The sequence below is a fragment of the Lactuca virosa genome, chromosome 2 (genome assembly GCF_052849685.1).
Source record: "Lactuca virosa cultivar CGN04683 chromosome 2, Lactuca_virosa_CGN04683_v6, whole genome shotgun sequence".
NCBI lineage: Eukaryota > Viridiplantae > Streptophyta > Magnoliopsida > Asterales > Asteraceae > Lactuca > Lactuca virosa.
In genome coordinates this window covers 96,132,588-96,150,948 of record NC_136427.1, presented here as the reverse complement: position 1 = coordinate 96,150,948, position 18,361 = coordinate 96,132,588, and the positions used below count along the sequence as shown (strand labels likewise).

The window sequence follows — 18,361 nt, the reverse complement described above, 5'->3', positions numbered from 1 at the left end:
CGGGGTATGAACTCACCTGATGTGGGTGATTCAAACGAATACGCGCGTAAGGATGAGAAGTTCCACGAATGAACTCCTGAGACACAACGGGTCCTAAATGACATATAATGGCATATATGTGTATGTAATTAGTGTCTAAACAACTAATTAAGAAGGGTAACACCCTTATAGACTAGGAAACTCTAAGTTTTAAGGGATACAATCACATAAGATTGCATAACTAGGGTGTATGGCCACCCTATAGAGTTTACGGTCCAAAAGGCATGACCATAAGTGTTTACGGTCAAGATGGTTTACGGTCCTATGTGTTTATGGTCCAAGTGTTCACGGTCCAAGTGTTCACGGTCTAATAACCTTACGGTCATGGAGTTCACGGTCTAAGGAGATCCAACCGTAAACTCATCAAATCTTTGCACAATGATGGTTTTCAAGGGCTTCAATCAAAGGCATCGGATTCTAGGGACCATGGTTAGCCTTAGGAAGGGTTTAGGGTCTCTAATGCACCTTTCATTGGAGTTACGGTCTAAGGAGATACTCTTAGACCGTAAAGACCTTGTTCTCGGCTAAAAATGATGTTTTCAAGGCTCTAATCAGGTGTTTCAACTAGATAACAAGCTAAGGAGGGAGTACTTACGATATAGAGGCTTGAAATGGTGATTAAGGTCCAAGAACACTAGTGTGTGTTCTTGGTGTTCTTGGTGTTTCTTGAAGATCTAAGAAAAGATGATTTCCATGGATGAAATCATGAGATGATACTAGATTAAGAGATGTATCAATAAATCAAAGGAAGAACACTTACGATTTTGGTGATCTAGGATGATGAACTTGATGATACTTGAGAGGATTTGGAAGTTCTTGAGTTTGAAAGGGAAGAAATGATCAGAATGATCATAATATATATATATATATATATATATATATATATATATATATAGGGAGGGAGTTTACGGTTACCCTGACCGTAAACTCAAGGTCTCGACCGTAAACTCCTTTTTAAGGAGGTTTACGGTTGCTAGGTAGTTTAGAACTTAAACTGACACTTCCAAATACTGATTCCTTTGATGCACTAGTCTCAGAATACTCAGAATAGACCCTAAACAGTGCTAAAAGATAGCAACACGAGTCTAACATTGATAGATTTGAACGTTTATACAAGCTAGAAATTTCGGGTTGTCACAAAAATCGGCTAGCTTCTTCTTAGAATACTTGTCTATCCGATTTTAGGGCTTAGGGGTTACATTTATAGTGTAGAATTCCAAGGGTCACTTGTAAACCCTAATTCATTCATTGAGGCTTTTAATCCAATAACTCATTTGGACTAACACTTCATGGACTCTCACATAAGTTTATTCCATTACTAATCAATCATGGATCATTAGCCCAAACTATATGTATCACTGATTTACATAATCAGTCCCGGTTAATTTAATTAGTCTCTTTTGATCACTAAATTAATTCCAAATTAAATTTTGATCAATACTAATTAAATAATATGATTTCTCAATTAATACATTATACTTATAATATATTAATAAATCACAAATAACCTCTTTCTCAAATATCCATCCTATCAAATTTCCATACTATCGGGTGAAGTACATACCAATTATAGTTATGGGCTTAGACACCTAATCCAACAGAAACCATGCACTAAACAATTGTTACATCTCGGATTCCCATTCGGAAATGAGTTGGTAATGGATGTGATCCTTTCCTCATTGCCGAAATTATTCAACCAGTTCGTGATGAACTACATGATGAACAACTAGGATATAAGCATTAATTGTAACATCCTAAAATTTAAGACTAGGTTCTTAAATTAATAAGGTAAATAAATAAAGGGATATTTATATAATTAAATCATTATGGGATAATCATATAATTAGTCGATATGAAGTTTAGAAAGTTAGAAGTCAAAATATAATATCTTAAAGTTAAGGGACATTTGTGACAATCAGGTGAAACTTAGGTTCGACTAGAGATTTGACCAACTTAGTAACTTGTACTAAGTTTGTGAAGATTGGGATGGGGAGGGACCATTTTGGAAATTTATTGAAGCTTCTAAGTTAGTTTGGAGTTATTTTGAAAGAGCTTTTGCAAGGAGGGACCAAAAGTGGCAAGTTGGGAAAGTTCAAAGCTAGTTAATGGGTTTTCTCTCCCATTTGCTTGGGAAAAACGTGATTGAGAGAAAGGAAGAGGGAGGTGGCTATTTTTATGAATCAAATGAAGATTTAGAGTGGTTGTTGAGGAATCAAGCTAGGAATTGAAGATATGAAGCAACATCAAGCTTGAGAGGTATAATTTCTCATCCTCTAACTCTATATTTCGAATTCACGGTTTGAGGGAAACCCCAATGTCGAAATTAGTTTGATTCATTGGTTAGGTTTTTGGTTTCTAACCTCCCTTGAGTGGTTTCCATGGTTCTAATCTCAATCCAATCATCATATTGATGGATTTGATGATTTTGGTAAAAAGCTCCATGAACCCTAGAAATCTAATTTGGGGATAATGCAATTTATGATGAAATTGGATTGTATTCTATGACCTAGATGATGTTTGATGACAATTAATCCAATTGGAATGCTCAAACACATCAATGATGGTAGAATCATGTATAAGTTAGGGTTAAAATAGATTTGGGGACAATATGATGAAACCAATGGAGTCCTTTATAGTTAAGATATTGACGGGTAAAGGAAGTTCATAATTATGAATGGATACTCTTGGAATGATTTGAAATCAAAACATAAGGTGTTTCTTGATTCCTAGATTGATAAATGGAGTTATTGGTCATAAAGGCATTTTGGGAAAATCTATTGATAAACACATAATGATTGATATCTAAGAAGTGATGACATTCATGAACATGAATTAACACTCTATATATGTTATTGGAAAATTAATATGAAGGAATGATATTTAAGTTCTAGCTCTAGCCGTTGTTTTGACCCAAGGGTACTTTGGGAATATGGAATGGAATTGAGGATTCCATGGTTACATTAGGTACCTACAATGATATTGGTTTTGGTTTTATGTACTTGACAACACCCATTGATGTATTAACTTTGGGAATGAGCCATATTAGGTAAAGAGTGTTAATAATCAACTTGAGCTCGTAACCCTTTCATTTGAGTGATTGTAAGCATTATGTACTTAGCCATTTGATAAATGTCTTAATGATTAAGTCATCATGTGGGTAAGGGTTAATTGAGTATTTGAGAAGTTTAAAATCTTTATTTAGTCCTTAATAACCATTTGGTAAAGCTTGGTAGCCATTGGAGGTATAAGGAACAAGTTACAAAGTTTTTAGCAAAATTCTACACAAAATGGTGACCTGCAGTTTTGACACGGGGTGTGTCAAAATGACACAGGGCGTGTCAAATAGTCTGTTAAATGTATTCTTTTCATGGAAAACCTAGTCAATGACCTTCGATTTCCCTCAAACTTTATATATAAGCTAATAGGAAGTAAATAAGCTTATTAGGGATATCTAAATGTTAAAAATATTAGAAAGGTATTTTGGTCATTTTGTTAACCTTCACCTTTATGTATATAGGTGGTGTTTGAGAAGTGTTGATCTAAGAAAATGAACTAGAATAGGAATAGCTAATCTACATTGGAGAACTAGGTGAGGACATGTTGGCATTTTTCCCACTTTGGGGTACATGGAAAAGTGATTTTATGACAATGACATGCAATGTTTTGATATATGAAATGTTTTGAAAATAAAGTGTTAAATATTTTTGGAAATAATGTTTTGAAAGAATGCCTTGAAGGAAAGAATGTTTTAAGAGCAAAGAACGTTTTTGAAAGAAAGAATATCTTAAGAGAAAATAAAGGTTTTTAAAGAAAGAATGTTTTGATAACATGTTTGAAATGTTTGAAGTATAGATGTATTACTTTTGAATAAGTATTGTGATGCTAAAGTATGAAATTTGCAAAGCATGGAAAATAATGATAAGAAACGAAAGTAATGACAAGAATTGGAAAGTAAAGAAAGAATGAAAGCTGCTCGGGCCATGATGCCTCGTAAGAGGTCTAAAGGAATCTATTGGGGTGGCGCCTCCCCTTCGAGAAGTAGATATCCTAGTTAGCACGATGCCTTGTTGGATTGGTTTGTTCTTTCCACCTTGGTCTATACTTGGGGGTACCCTAAGTATAAAAATTGGCAACAGTTTAATACTGAAATTAGCCCTTGATAAAAGAGAAAGAAATTTAGAAAGATGTCTTTTGAAATGAAATGAAAAGGAATGAAATAATAAGATATGAAATTATATTTATGATGCGTATGAAAAGAGTTTGGCTTGAAAATGCTTGAAAATGTTTTATGGTCTAAAACTATGCTTTGCAAAGATGAAATGTTTTTGATGAAAATGTGATAAACGTTTTGGGTCATAAACCCACGTAGCTCACAAGATATTATTGTATTACATATCTATTTTAATTCCATGTATCTCAGGTTACAATTAAGAAGAGAGGATGATAGATGAAAATTAGAAAACAAGAGATGGAGAAAGGAGTGGAACTTCTTAAGTTCCTTATATATTGTAATGATGTAATTCTCATTTTCTTGTTATGGTTTATATGATGCTTAATGGTAACACACAATGTTTGTAAATGTTTTTATGGGATCGGTTTTTGTTAAATGTGGGTTAATACTCGAAAAGGTTTTAAAACCATAGCATTTCAAACTTTGAAAAAAAATTGGGGTGTTACATTAATGAAGTACATTCGATAATGAAGAATGTTGAGAACAACATCAAGAAATCAGGAACTCATGTCCTGATGGTCCACGAGGGTAAAATCTCCAAGAAAACTAAACCTGTTAATATGACCAGAATAGGGAACAGGAAAGGCAAGGATCAAGGGAAGCCTCCTGCTTCCAACCCACTCAAAAGCCTAAACTTGTTGTCGACTCTAACTATTTTCACTGCATTCATAAAAGACACTGCAAGCGTAATTGTCCCACCTACCTTGAAGAAGTTAAAAGGAACAAGGCCAATCAGATTGGCACCTCATGTATTTATGTAATTGAATTATATGCATTCATTACCAACTCTTGGGTATTTGATATTCGTTGTATTACTCGCATCTGCAATGATTTATAGGGACTAAAGAATTTTAGAGAGTTGAGAGCCAACGATTTGGAACTGCATGTAGGAAATGGTGCTAGTTGTCAAGGACATAAGCCAATATCGCCTCCTACTTCCAAATAGGATTTATCTTATTTTGAACAATTGTTGTTATATACCTAGTTTAACTAGGAACATTATTCTGCTTTCCGTCTATATGAAAAATGTTTTTGTGACTTGTCCCGATAATGGGATACTTTAGATTAATTTAAATGGTTTATATAATAGACACAATTCAATATACAATCTGACAAATAAGAAAACAAAGTTAAACTTTAACAAAATTTATAACATTGTCGCCTTGGGCACATCAACAAGAGATGCATTACTAAGCTTCAAAATGATGGAATCTTAGAATCAACAAGCTCGTAGTCTTTTGATGTATATGAATATTGTCTATGAGGCAAGATGACAAAGGTTCCTTTTACTGGAATCAATGAAAGGGCGTCTGATCTATTAGGGCTTATACATACCGATGTATGTAGACCTTTTAGGACAATGGCCATAAGTGATGAAAGATACATCATTACATTTACTGGTGACTTCTGTAGATATGGATGATAGATTTTCTAGATTACTTCAATTTATTTATGGAATTTCACATAACTAACTTATGGGCACATGCAATCCTAGAAAATTCTATAGTTTTTCTCATAATAGCAACATACTTTGAAACTTCTAAATAACCTAGCTAAAATCGAAAATCACAAAGGTTTAAACCACATACCTTATTGCTATTATCGCAAATAGCAATATACTTTGAAGAGCCCTTCTTGGAATGTTAGCCCCAAATAGTGTGGAAGCCTCTAATGAATCACACTTAAACCCTAGGAAAACTCTAGGATCGAAATAAGAGAGGGGAGAGAGGGATTTTCGAAATTCCTTATGTTTGTGCATGGTTCTTCGGTCTTATAAAGGTCCATATTTATAGTTGTAGGAAACCCTTATTTGAATTCAAGATATTAATAAAATATTCTTAATCCTTATCAACCAAGGGAGCTTCCAGAACCCTTCCAAGAGGGCTCCAAAACTATCCCCTCCTAGGGAGGTTCTAGAATGCTTCATTGTTCAACTTTTGAACAATTACACTCTAACTCTTAGACCCATTAATTAATTCTAATTAATCCAGACGATTAATTAAATTAACTCTGATTAATTATTAATTAATAATCATTAATTAATTACTTCTATTTCAAATTAATATATTAATCCAATATATCAACAAATTATTTATCTCTCATTTATTATCAATCCAGGTCATTCGCTTATGAGGGCAACCCAAAAAAAAACATAGTTGAAGAATTATTGACAGGGATACAGTAAGACAAAGAGGACAAATGACATGTACCAAATGTTATGAGGTTAGCCATAATAGTACATAACACAAGAATGACAACTAAGATGTACCACCAAAATATGTTAAGACGGGTACTACCCAATACGTCAAGACTACTATTGGAGAAGAGAGCAATGATGACGGTAGTAGATATGGAGGGGGTGAGCAACGAGGTAGCATAAAGGGTGTGCGAAGGAAGGTTTAGTGGTGTCATATGACCAAACGATAGGAAATGCAACATTAGGAGGGAAACGTTATTTCTACCCTCACTTAATAATATTACCCCTGTAATTATTATTTGTTAGGTGTCTGATTTATTTTCTGACAGCTTTTAACTTTTTTAACCAATCCATTTAGGAGAAGGTTGTACGTCTTGAAAGCTATGAATTACTGCATATGAACCCTTTCCAAGTAATATTTAATATTTATATCTTTAACCCTTTAAGTTGAACATTACTTACAGTTTATATCCTTTTTAGTTTCAAAAAAATACTTTCTGCCCCCCCTCTCTCTCTCTCTCAAAATATTAGTTTATTATCGTTGTGTTGTATTTTAATTTTTTTAATTAAATAAAAATATGTATATATCTTTTATAAAAATAGTATTAATAAAGTATCCATAAATAAACCTATTATATCTACATTAATCCAAGAGCAATATTATCATTAATCACATTACTGTTAACATTAATATAAAAATAAACCTATTATATTTTTCATTTTATATAAACTAATCAATGAAAATAAAATGATTATCATTAATAAAAAAAATTAACAAATTTCTATGTCCACCAACCACCACCTTCAACACTACCGATATCTCACTGCCACCTCTAACAACCACCTCACACTTATATTTTTTAAATTTCATATTATATGTAAATACCCTCATAACAATCTTATTACATATTAATAACTTGCTTTTTGTTTGATGAATTTCTTTTTCTTTCATATCTCGTTAAGCATTTTATTCATAATCATATAATCATATGCATGTTTTTTTTCTTTACCTTTTTCTAAAATACAAACATTAATTTTAAAATAGTTTTTTAATAGATTATTTAAATTTTAAAATATAAAAATAAAGTGTAAAAAACATTAATTTTTAACTTTTTTATTATTTTTTACGTCGAAAATATTAATTTATTGTTGTTGTGTCGTATTTTTTTAATCAAATAAAAATATTTATATGTATTTCAATTTATAAAAATAGTGTTAATAAATGGGATATCTCCAGAAAAGTCCCAACATTTTGGGCAAATATTTAATAAAGTCCTAAATTTTATTTTTTGAATAAAAAAGTCCTCACATTTTCACATTTTGAATAAAAAAGTCCAAGAAACCGGCTAATTTATTCACTTTAGCCCTTTTTGACCTGTTCAGCAGGTCATGGGACCAAATTGTTAATTTTTTCTAAAATAATAGGATTTTTTTGCAAATTTCGTCAAAATTTTTATATAATGTATAAACATATTTTTTACATATCTATATCTATTTTTACGTATTTTTGTACTTTTTATGTTTTTATATGTATATATTTACGTATTTTTATGTATTTTAAATGTATAAACATATTTTTTTAAACTTATTTATATGTATTTTTAACCATTTTACATATTTTTTATGTATTGTTATGTGTTATTTTTTATGTATTATGTATTTTTATATATTTTTATGTATTTATGTATTTTTTTAAGCTTTTTATATAGATGATTATGTATTTTAGGTGTATAAACGTATTTTTTAAGTATTTATATCTATTTTTAAGTATTTTACATATTTTTTATGTATTATGTATTTATGTATTTTTTAAAAGTTTTTTATATAGATGTTTTTGTATATTTATGTATTTTAAATGTATAAACGTATTGTTTTACGTATTTATATGTATTTTTTAAAGTATTTTACATATTTTTTGTGTGTTTTTATGTTTTTTTATGTATTATGTATTTATATATATTTTTGCGTATTTATGTAATTTTTTAGTTTTCTTATATAGATGTTCATGTATTTTTATGTATATTAAATGTTTAATCACGTAAAATTAATACAATTAATCATTTAATATACATAAAAATACACAAACATCTATATATGAAAACTAAAAAAAATACATAACTACGTAAAAATACATATAAATACATAATACATAAAAAAACACATAAAAAATATGTAAAATACTTTAAAAAAATACATATAAATACGTAAAACAATACGTCTATACATTTAAAATGCATAAATATAGAAAAAAATCTATATAAAACACTTAAAAAATACATAAATACGTAATACATAAAAAATATGTAAAATACTTAAAAATAGATATAAATACGTAAAAAATACGTTTATACATTTAAAATACATAAACATCTATATAAAAAGCTTTAAAAAGTACATAAATACATAAAAATACATAGAATTACATATAAATACATAATACATAAAAAAACACATAAAAATACATAAAAAAATATGTAAAATGGTTAAAAATACATATAAATATGTAAAACAATATGTTTATATATTTAAAATACATAAAAATACGTAAATATATACATATAAAAACATAAAAAACACACAAATACATAAAAATAGATATAGATATGTAAAAAATATGTTTATACATTATATAAAAATTATGACGAAATCTACAAAAAAAGTCTCATTATTTTCGAAAAATTAACAATTTGGTCTCATGACCTGCTGAACAGGTCAAAAAGGGCTAAAGTGAATAAATTAGCCGGTTTCTTGGGCTTTTTTATTCAAAAGGTGAAAATGTCTGGACTTTTTTATTCAAAAAATAAAATTTAGGACTTTATTAAAAATTTGCCCAAAATATTGGGACTTTTCTGGAGATATCCCGTTAATAAATTATCTATAATAAACTAAATAATATTATAATAAATAGATTTATTTATGAATAAAAAAACTATTAATCATAACTTAATTATTAAAACTACTGATGATTAATAAAAATATGTAATCATTAAATTAATTAGTAAAAGTAATGATTAGGAAAATGATTAGAGGGTAGGGATAAGTGAAGATGAGGTAGGAATAAATAAAGCCACATTAGGGGTATACGTACATGTAACTCGTTGCCTTTTTGTTTACTCAAATACTAATTACTTTGCTAACTTCTTTTCTTTTTTAAATTAAAAGTCAACGACAATACTCCATTCCCAACACATGACACCCATTGATGAAATAACAAATAACAACTGAATGATGAAATGATGTTTTTTATGAAATTAACAACCGATCTTGGGTGGAATTCCCAGCGGATTTCATGAAACCCATTGATGAAAGAAGTGGTGTTTTTTTTTTGTCAACATGGTTAATTTATGAAACTGTTTTCTTATAAAGATAATCGGTGTAATATAATATACAAAATAATGGCTTTTTTCTATATAAACGATTTTATGATAGTTTTTTTCTCACTATTCAAGTCGATAATGGCATGGCATAAAAACTAGTTAACTTACGTCATTTCATCATAATTCCAATGGATATGTAACTAATTGCTAAAATAGATATATTTTCTAAAATACAATGTTGTAAAAAGTGAATATTCTAAAACCACAATGTTCTAGTAAAAAAAAATTAAAAATATAAACCTTCATTGAAATAACTATATAGTTTTACATAAATTTCGGTACAAATAGAAATTTCAGATTCCTTTTGGAATAGTAAGACTAAGACTAGAGTCGGTCCATGCCGATTTAAATCCCGTGACAAAATAAAAAATGAGGCCTTTAGAAAAATATGGTCAAAATTAATGTATGAAACAATAACATGAATGAAGCAAATATAAAACTTGCTATAGAAAAGAAAAAAAAATTTAAGCTTCAATTAATAAATAGTGTAAACGTTAGTATGTGTTGAGCTTTAAATGGTCAACATTGCAAAGTCATATATAAAAGGTATTTGCATACATATTGTCTCTATAGCTAAAATTCCAGGATCTTCAAGGCTTGTTGATTTTTTGTACAACTGAAAATCACAACAATGTAATAGGAAAGCACATTGATTGATCCCCTCCAAGCAAACGTGACATGGTTTTTTTGTACATCAAAATGAGTATAATTGCCAAAATACACAGAAAAAAGACAAAGAGCTTAGGTCTATAGAAGGCTAAAAACATGAATTGTGGTACAAATGCATATATCAATCGATGTTTTTCAGCATAAAGCAAACCCACATCATCAGTAGATTAATTCAAAAGATTTAACAAATTACACATTAGTTTAAATCGAATAGGTTCTTGAAAGTACTCTCACATCTAACACAAACCAATAATCAAACACATGACATGCATATACAGATTCATCAACAAATTGTATTATCAAACATTTAAAAATTGATATTCAATATGCAAAATAGCTTCTTTCGTATAGTTGGAAAACACAATTGCATAAAGACAACACAATACTAAAAACATACAATCGAAAGTATAAAAACTTCATTACACAGATGATGGAATATATATATATATATATATATATATATATATATATATATATATATATATATATCATAAAATGATACATACATGTTTTAATACTCAAAAGAAACAACAAGAGACATACAACATACCTAAACAAATGAGGTCATTGATTCCATTGTGAGTTTGTGACCGTTACTTCTTTGTATTTCAGCCGATTCGTTATCAGTTCAAACCAATTTTCGTCAATAATGTATCAGTTTTAGTCACTTCAATACATTTGTGACATTGATGGAAACTTTCTATAAACAATCAACATTAGTTTAGAGCCCCAAAACCAGTTAGTCCCTAGACTGTCGCCCATGTTACCCCTAGACCTGACAAATATGTTGTGTTGTGTCTGGTTCATGTCATGTCGAAGAATTAAACATGTTGAAAATGTTTGACCCTGACCTAATTAGTGTGTCATGGCGTTTCAATCCGTTTATTTTTGTGTCGGGTTTCGAGTTAGAGCTATACATTAAAATGTGTTGGATCATGTGAAGTTGAAACACTAAACATGTTGAAAGAGTAGGAATTGGGTAGGCAAAAAAAAGTAATAGTTAGGAAGTGGAATGACTAAATTCATAGTACGTTTAGAGGAAAAAAATGGAAAGAGTATGAATCAGGGAGGCGGAGGGCGGGATCATGAGGAGTAGGAAGTGGTTAAGATGACTGTGTAGTTTGGGAGAAAACGTCAAAACTGAAAATGAAGTCTTTAACTAGACGACTAAGTCATTTCCACATTACAAAGTAACCAAAAAAATTCTTTTACTTATGGTTTTGGTTTTGGATCTCTAATTTATTTAAAGAACTCAATAAACATGCATATAAATAAACGGCTTACCCGTTTAATTTCTTTGTCATGTTGCGTAAACCTCTATAATTAAACGGGTTGAAATATCTTATCTAAATCCGTTAATTTCGTGTTGAGTTTGTAACTGATTAGCATGTTGTGTCAGTTCTTGTCACTTCTATCTCATTATATTAAGACGTTAAAAGATTGAAAAAGATAGTCATATATTAAGATGTTAAAAGATTGAAAAAGAAAAGTTTGGATGTGTTTATATCCACATATACTTTTAATAACATCCCTAAAAAATATTAACAAATTTTAACAAAATATATAAGGTGTTTATATCTAAAGATACTTTTAATAACATCCCTAGAATATATGAATAATATTGTTGACCGTCTAAAAGGAATTTCCATCCCATTCAAAGTTGGTTTTGAAATCAAACTTCTTATCCACCTCTAAATACAAAACACTTTCTTATACCAATTTGAGGAAACAAACATAGTATGAAAATATCTCTACCCATTATTGATTAAATATTTTTTTTATATTGAATTCTAACATCAAAAATAATATTTTAAATATATTTTTTCCTTAATTTATATAGATTTCAATAACACCCTTATAATAGCCCTTATATTATTAGATTTGTACAAATTAAATTCATATTTGAATACAATAATAACTCTATAAGTTATATACTTATATTATTAGACAACTATAACCAAAATAATCTTTTTAGATATAATTAGCTTCGAATTATTAACATATTATTATAATAGAATTTTTATTAAATAATATATATATATATATATATATATATATATATATATATATATATATATATATATATATATATATATATATATATATATATATATATATGATCCATTGATAATTCAAAGATTCGTGAAAACTAAAGAATTTTTTTCAAATTCATATTCCTCATTTTTTTAACAAAGTTTTTCTTTTGCCAATCATTAAGACGCTCATTAAGAGCTTAATTCGCTATTTTTTTTTTTAAAAACATCTTTTTTTAAAATGTACATATATGCAAAAATTTTATGTACACATATGCACATCAACATTTGTATATATATATATGATAAATGAGTTTTTATGTAGGATTGGAGATGTCGTGTAACCTAGATGGGTTTTCATCAATTTCTAGTTTTCTACTATATTTTATATTTGCTTTTTGAAAGAAAAAGAACTTGTCCAATTAGTAAAAATGATTAAAATATTTTATAGAATTCAAAAAATTAAGCAAATCAATTATGCATAAAGACTATGTTTGACGGAATATCTGAAATACTAAACTAGTTGATGAATAAAAAACTTGATGCTAAATGATAAACTAGTTAATAAAAATGTCGTTTGAAAAACTAACTACAAGTCGGATGAAATATATAAAATGACACATACAAAATTGAGTTTTTTTTATAATTAATAAAAAAATATATTTGAAAGTTTTAAAAAAATGTATAATAATCTTGTTCAAACGCTAGTTTGAATAGCTGTTATAAAAGCTACCTTATAAACTACTTTTTTGTTTGCCAATAACCTAAAAATGTTTGAAAATAAATTAGTTTATAAACTAGTTGTAACATGTCCAACATAGCCAAAATAATTATATACTAGTTTATAACCCGTGGGAACCACGGTTACAAAATTAATTAAACTTTAATAATAAAAACTCAAAATTATTAATCAAGTATTTTAAATAAATTATTAATTAAGAGATTTTTTTAGTTATATAAATTTTAATAATTGATTTAAATAAATATGTGAAATTATATCACTTTATAATTTGTATTAATTTTATTTTAAGTTTTATTCTAATGTTATTAATTTAATGTAATTAGAGTGAGAAATTTAAAATTTAAAATTAAAATTTAAAATGGAGAATCAATAGGTTGACAAGTGGCAAACATTAATTAGAAAAATCATATGGTGACACATGATAAAAAGAGAATAAAATATACATTAATTAGGAGGCCTAATAGGATGATACATGTCAAAAGAAGACTAAAACTATTCTTTTATTAGAATAGAGATTTTGAGTATTAACAAAAAGTAAGAAGATCTAGAATTCAAGATTTCATTATATGGCGTCTTTTGTTGCCAAAATTAATATAGAGGATTAATTTCGTTAGATGTCTTTAAATTTCATTTTTTATGGATTTCACCATTCCTATTAAGGGTGGAATCGATTCAATCTGTTCATTAAATAACATTGTTTCTAAATATTGAAAAGTTGAATATCATAGTAACAATATAAAAGTAGTATTTAAATTTAAATAAAATTTAAAAGTTATTTAATTTTTATAATCAAATTACATTCTGTTTCCTACCATTCTTGGGCATGCCAGAGTATTATTCTTTTTAGATTTCAATTTCTTTCACAGAATTTATTTTGTTTGGTTATATGGAATGGAAAATACTAGATACGTGAGCAAGGTAATTTGGTGAATGATTGATTTGCAGAAATGGAATGATTTTATATCATAAACAAATTATGTATAGTTGTAATTCAAATATTTACATTATTTAATTATAACTACTAAATTTCTTTACAAACATTAACAAAATAAGAGTAAAAGTAAAAAAAGACAAATGTCAAAATCAAATATCCTCCTATTTGTTCTTCCTACTCATCTTGGTACCATTTAGATCAAGACAAATGTTAAAATCAAGAGAAGAGATTAAAAGAGAGAATTTGTAGATTCCACATCTCAATATTTGATATGAGTAGGAAGATAAGTAGAAAGAAATGATAGGAGGATATTTAATTTTTCAAGTAAAAATTATACATTTTAGTTATTTAAGAAAATAGAATTTAGATTTTTTAAGAGATTTAAGCCATCAAAAATTACCTATATAAAAATAAACTGTATTTGCAATTTTTAATTACATTCCATGATGAAAAACAAAATTATGAAATTAACATTCGTTAAATAATGGTCCATTCCATTCTATCAACAAAACAATTTTTCTTTTTTCATTCCAATGGAATCAACCATTCCATTCCGTATCCAATTCCATCATACCACACACTACCTAACACTTCTCAAATTCATCAACAAACTTTCATTATAATTATTTTTATCAAAATCAAGAAACCACATTACCTATTTTAGTTGGAATCAGAACACTCTTCAAACAAACCTTCGGGTGGATCATAAATAATCATACCCGGAAAAAGTTCCAAAAAATCATCCTTCACCTTTTCTCTCAATTCCGGATACGGTAAAAGCCCTTTCAAGATCACGCGATAAGGCAATGACAATGGAGGGTCCGGAGCTTTTCTCATTTCCTCATATATAAACATTGCCTCTAATGGCAATCTACTATCTAAAAAAGCCCTAATAATATCCCCAAATGTATGTTGATCAAAGTGTACCTCTTCTTTCTTTAAATCTTCCCATACTTTTTTCACTTCTTCCACTTTTTTATTTCTTGCTAGCATCATAAGCATGTCACGATAAAAAAACATGTCGGGTCTATACCATATCTCTTTTCGCACCACTTCGTATAACTGCATAACGAAAACCATCAAAATTGAACCAAATTAGGTTTGTAAGGCTATTTTATTCTTTGCACAAAATGAGAGAACCCACCTATCAAAAGATTGCAATTTTTGTCCCATATGAGTCCCATTCCTACCTTTTTGAGTGATGCTTTTGTCCCACCCAAAAAGGTAGGATTGGAACTGATGTGAATGGGACAAAATTGCTTTTGTCCAATTCACATAAGTTCCAATCCTACATTTTTACCAATTTTGTCCCATTCACATCAGTTCCAATCCTAGGTAAGATTAGGACTAATGTTAATGGGACAAAAGCAATTTTGTCCCATTCACATCAGTTCCAATCCTACCTTTTTGGGTGGGACAAAATTGCTTTTGTCCCATTAACATTAGTCCTAATCTTACCTTTTTGGGTGGGACAAAAATACATATTTTTAATGGGACAAAATTGTTTTTTGGGTGGGACAAAAATAATGCAACTTTTTGGATGGGACAAAAATAATGCAACTTTTTGGATGGGACAAAAATATATTTTTTAATGGGAAAAAAAATTCTTTTGTCCCATTGACATCAGTCCCAATCCTATCTCTTTGGGTGGGACATATTTTTTGTCCCATTGACATCAGCCCCAGTCCTACCTTTTTGGGTGGGACAAAAAAAAATTGTCTCATTGACATCGGTCTAAGTTCACCTTTTTCGGGTAGGAATTATTTTTTGTCCCATTAACATCAATCTAATGCATGTCAAATGCATACAACTTATATGTTATGTCATGTCCTATGTAACAAAAGAAGCCCTACCAGATGTGCGAAAGGGTATTATCGGAAATACAACAATGCAATACACGAACAAAAGGAAGGTAATATAGAAAAGAGAAGGAAAACAAACCTTCATGGAGAGAAATACAAGGTCTTGTCTTTGGAATTCAAAAAGAACAGAAACAAGATCAGATTTGAGAAGGCGAGAGACATGGGACTTGATAAAGTGGTCAAGTCTGAGAGGACTTGATTGAAGTCTCTTGAGTTCTTTTGCAATGATCAAACCTTCTTTCCCCATTTCTTTCTTTCGTCTCCATATTGATAAACTAGGGCTTGATGAGGATGAAGAGGTTGAGATTGAGATTGTATTTTGGTGATTGAAATAAATGGGAGTTGATATGGTGTTGAGATTTGAGAGAAAAGTTCTTCGTAGAATGGTTCGAGTGTAACTGAGCATATTGAATCTCCAATTGTTACTTGGAATTGGATCTAAACAATTAATTAAAGAGATTGAATATAAATCAAGACGATTATATGAGAAAAAGGATTAAATTAGTTAGGGGTTAAATGCAAGAAACTGAAAGAACAATGTTGTAATAGAAAGAAATGGAAGTGGAATACTATAATACACAGTATGTTGCTGTTTTTATGCATTTAGTCATTAATATTTATTCAACTAATGACAAAAAAAAAAAAAAAAAAGAACCAACATTACTAAACACAACAGAACTAGCTTCCTAATAATAAGGAAACGATGTAAAAGGATATATATCTCATGCCATGTATCAATTAGAATTAACACTTTGACTCAAAAGTCAACATAACTACTTGAAATTTCAACACTCATGTGAATAATATTCTTACTCAACTGTACACTATGTACTTATATATAATTAATAAGCTTGATGTTAAATACATAAAGAGAAAGTATAAAAGCTGTAAATTTGGACTTTAAAATGTGGGAAAGAAAAATCCAACAATTCATAGAGAATTGGTTCACTATCTTACTCAAAGGTCTTGTAAAAGCTAGTTATTTCTTAATTCTCTTGTACATATGACTAATCTAAGCTAGTTATTTCTTAAAAGCGTAATTGCAGTTCCTCATTCTTGCCAAAAGAAAATATGTCCATATCACTAATTATGCCATCAATATAAAGACTCTGATCCTATTTTGATTTTTGCACAAGATAATCATATTCTCTCAAAGTTATTTATGCAAAATTGAATTTAGATTTCCATGCAGATTTTATTAAAATTACACCAATTTGGAGCAATTTACATCTAGAATCTCAAAGCAGTAAAGGGTATCTTCCCCAATTTTCAAACTTTAAGCAAAAAAAACACCGATATGGAGATAGATGGAACGGTAATTGACGTAATATCCAAAGAAAATCAAGTGTATGAACTCATGAAGAAGATGCTGCATTTTTTTATAGATACAATTCCAATTGTTTTAGTTCACTGAAATACTTTGAAAAGACAACCATATGAATTATAAATTCCTAATTAGAATAGACCAAATGTAATAAAAGTGAACAACCTTCAGCAGGGCAGGAGCTGAAAAAGAGGTTTAAGGGCATCGAGGTTATGCAAATAGCAATTGAATTGAGAAAACCTAATCCCAAACACAGAATCAGAAATCCTAATCACTAATCAGAGTTATGACATACCTGTTGCTGTTGGGCGTTGGCTTGGCTGTTGAGCGGTTCGAACTCCGAACTCGGAAGTCACAAATCAGAAAGTTGTTAAAGGCTAAGGGCACCGTTGAGAGTTGACTACTTGAGAATGTCGAATTAGAGAGGAGAGGAATCACTAAAACCAAGCATCACAACCACACCGATAAAATTGATAGTTTGCGATGATTTCAGTAGATACTCTTGAGCTTCCAATTCTAGAAGATGAAGCCATTGATAACACACAAAAACCAGGCAAACTTTATTTGAAAGAGGACGCATGTAAAAAGGCTGGCTGAAGAATTAGACCATCGGGTAGCAGCACATAGGTGGCGTGTGACGATGGCTGCGACCTGGACGCATAACACCGCCCCAAGTCGCTTGGTGGTGGCGTGGGCTGTGGGTTAAAGATACGATCCAGTCCACTACTCTACCTGATCCTACCCACGATACAGACCCTAACGTGGTAGTCCAACGTCGGCCCAAACGCAAGATTAATGTGCTGTGATAATATTAATATGCATAGTCGGTCGGCTAAAAAAAAAAAAATTTAAAAACGATGGGTTGGGTTGTAACTTATTTCAAACATGTGTATCTAATAACAATTTAAAAAAATATCAAAATTTATATATTTTTTTCTCTACAAGATAAAATA

General features: G+C 29.4%; 1 protein-coding gene across 1 annotated transcript; it reads right to left on the bottom strand.

Annotated features, from left to right (window-relative positions):
• Positions 1-14,719: 14,719 nt before the first annotated feature.
• LOC145159308 (pentatricopeptide repeat-containing protein At1g62350-like) lies at positions 14,720-17,980 on the bottom strand. The gene is made up of 3 exons (XM_079078248.1): positions 17,704-17,980; positions 16,164-16,522; positions 14,720-15,284 (listed from the first exon to the last, which is right to left on the bottom strand). The coding sequence occupies exons 2-3, from the start codon at positions 16,488-16,490 to the stop codon at positions 14,883-14,885; spliced, it is 729 nt and encodes a 242-aa protein (XP_078934374.1). The 5' UTR covers positions 16,491-16,522; positions 17,704-17,980; the 3' UTR covers positions 14,720-14,882.
• Between the last annotated feature and the right edge of the window lie 381 nt (positions 17,981-18,361).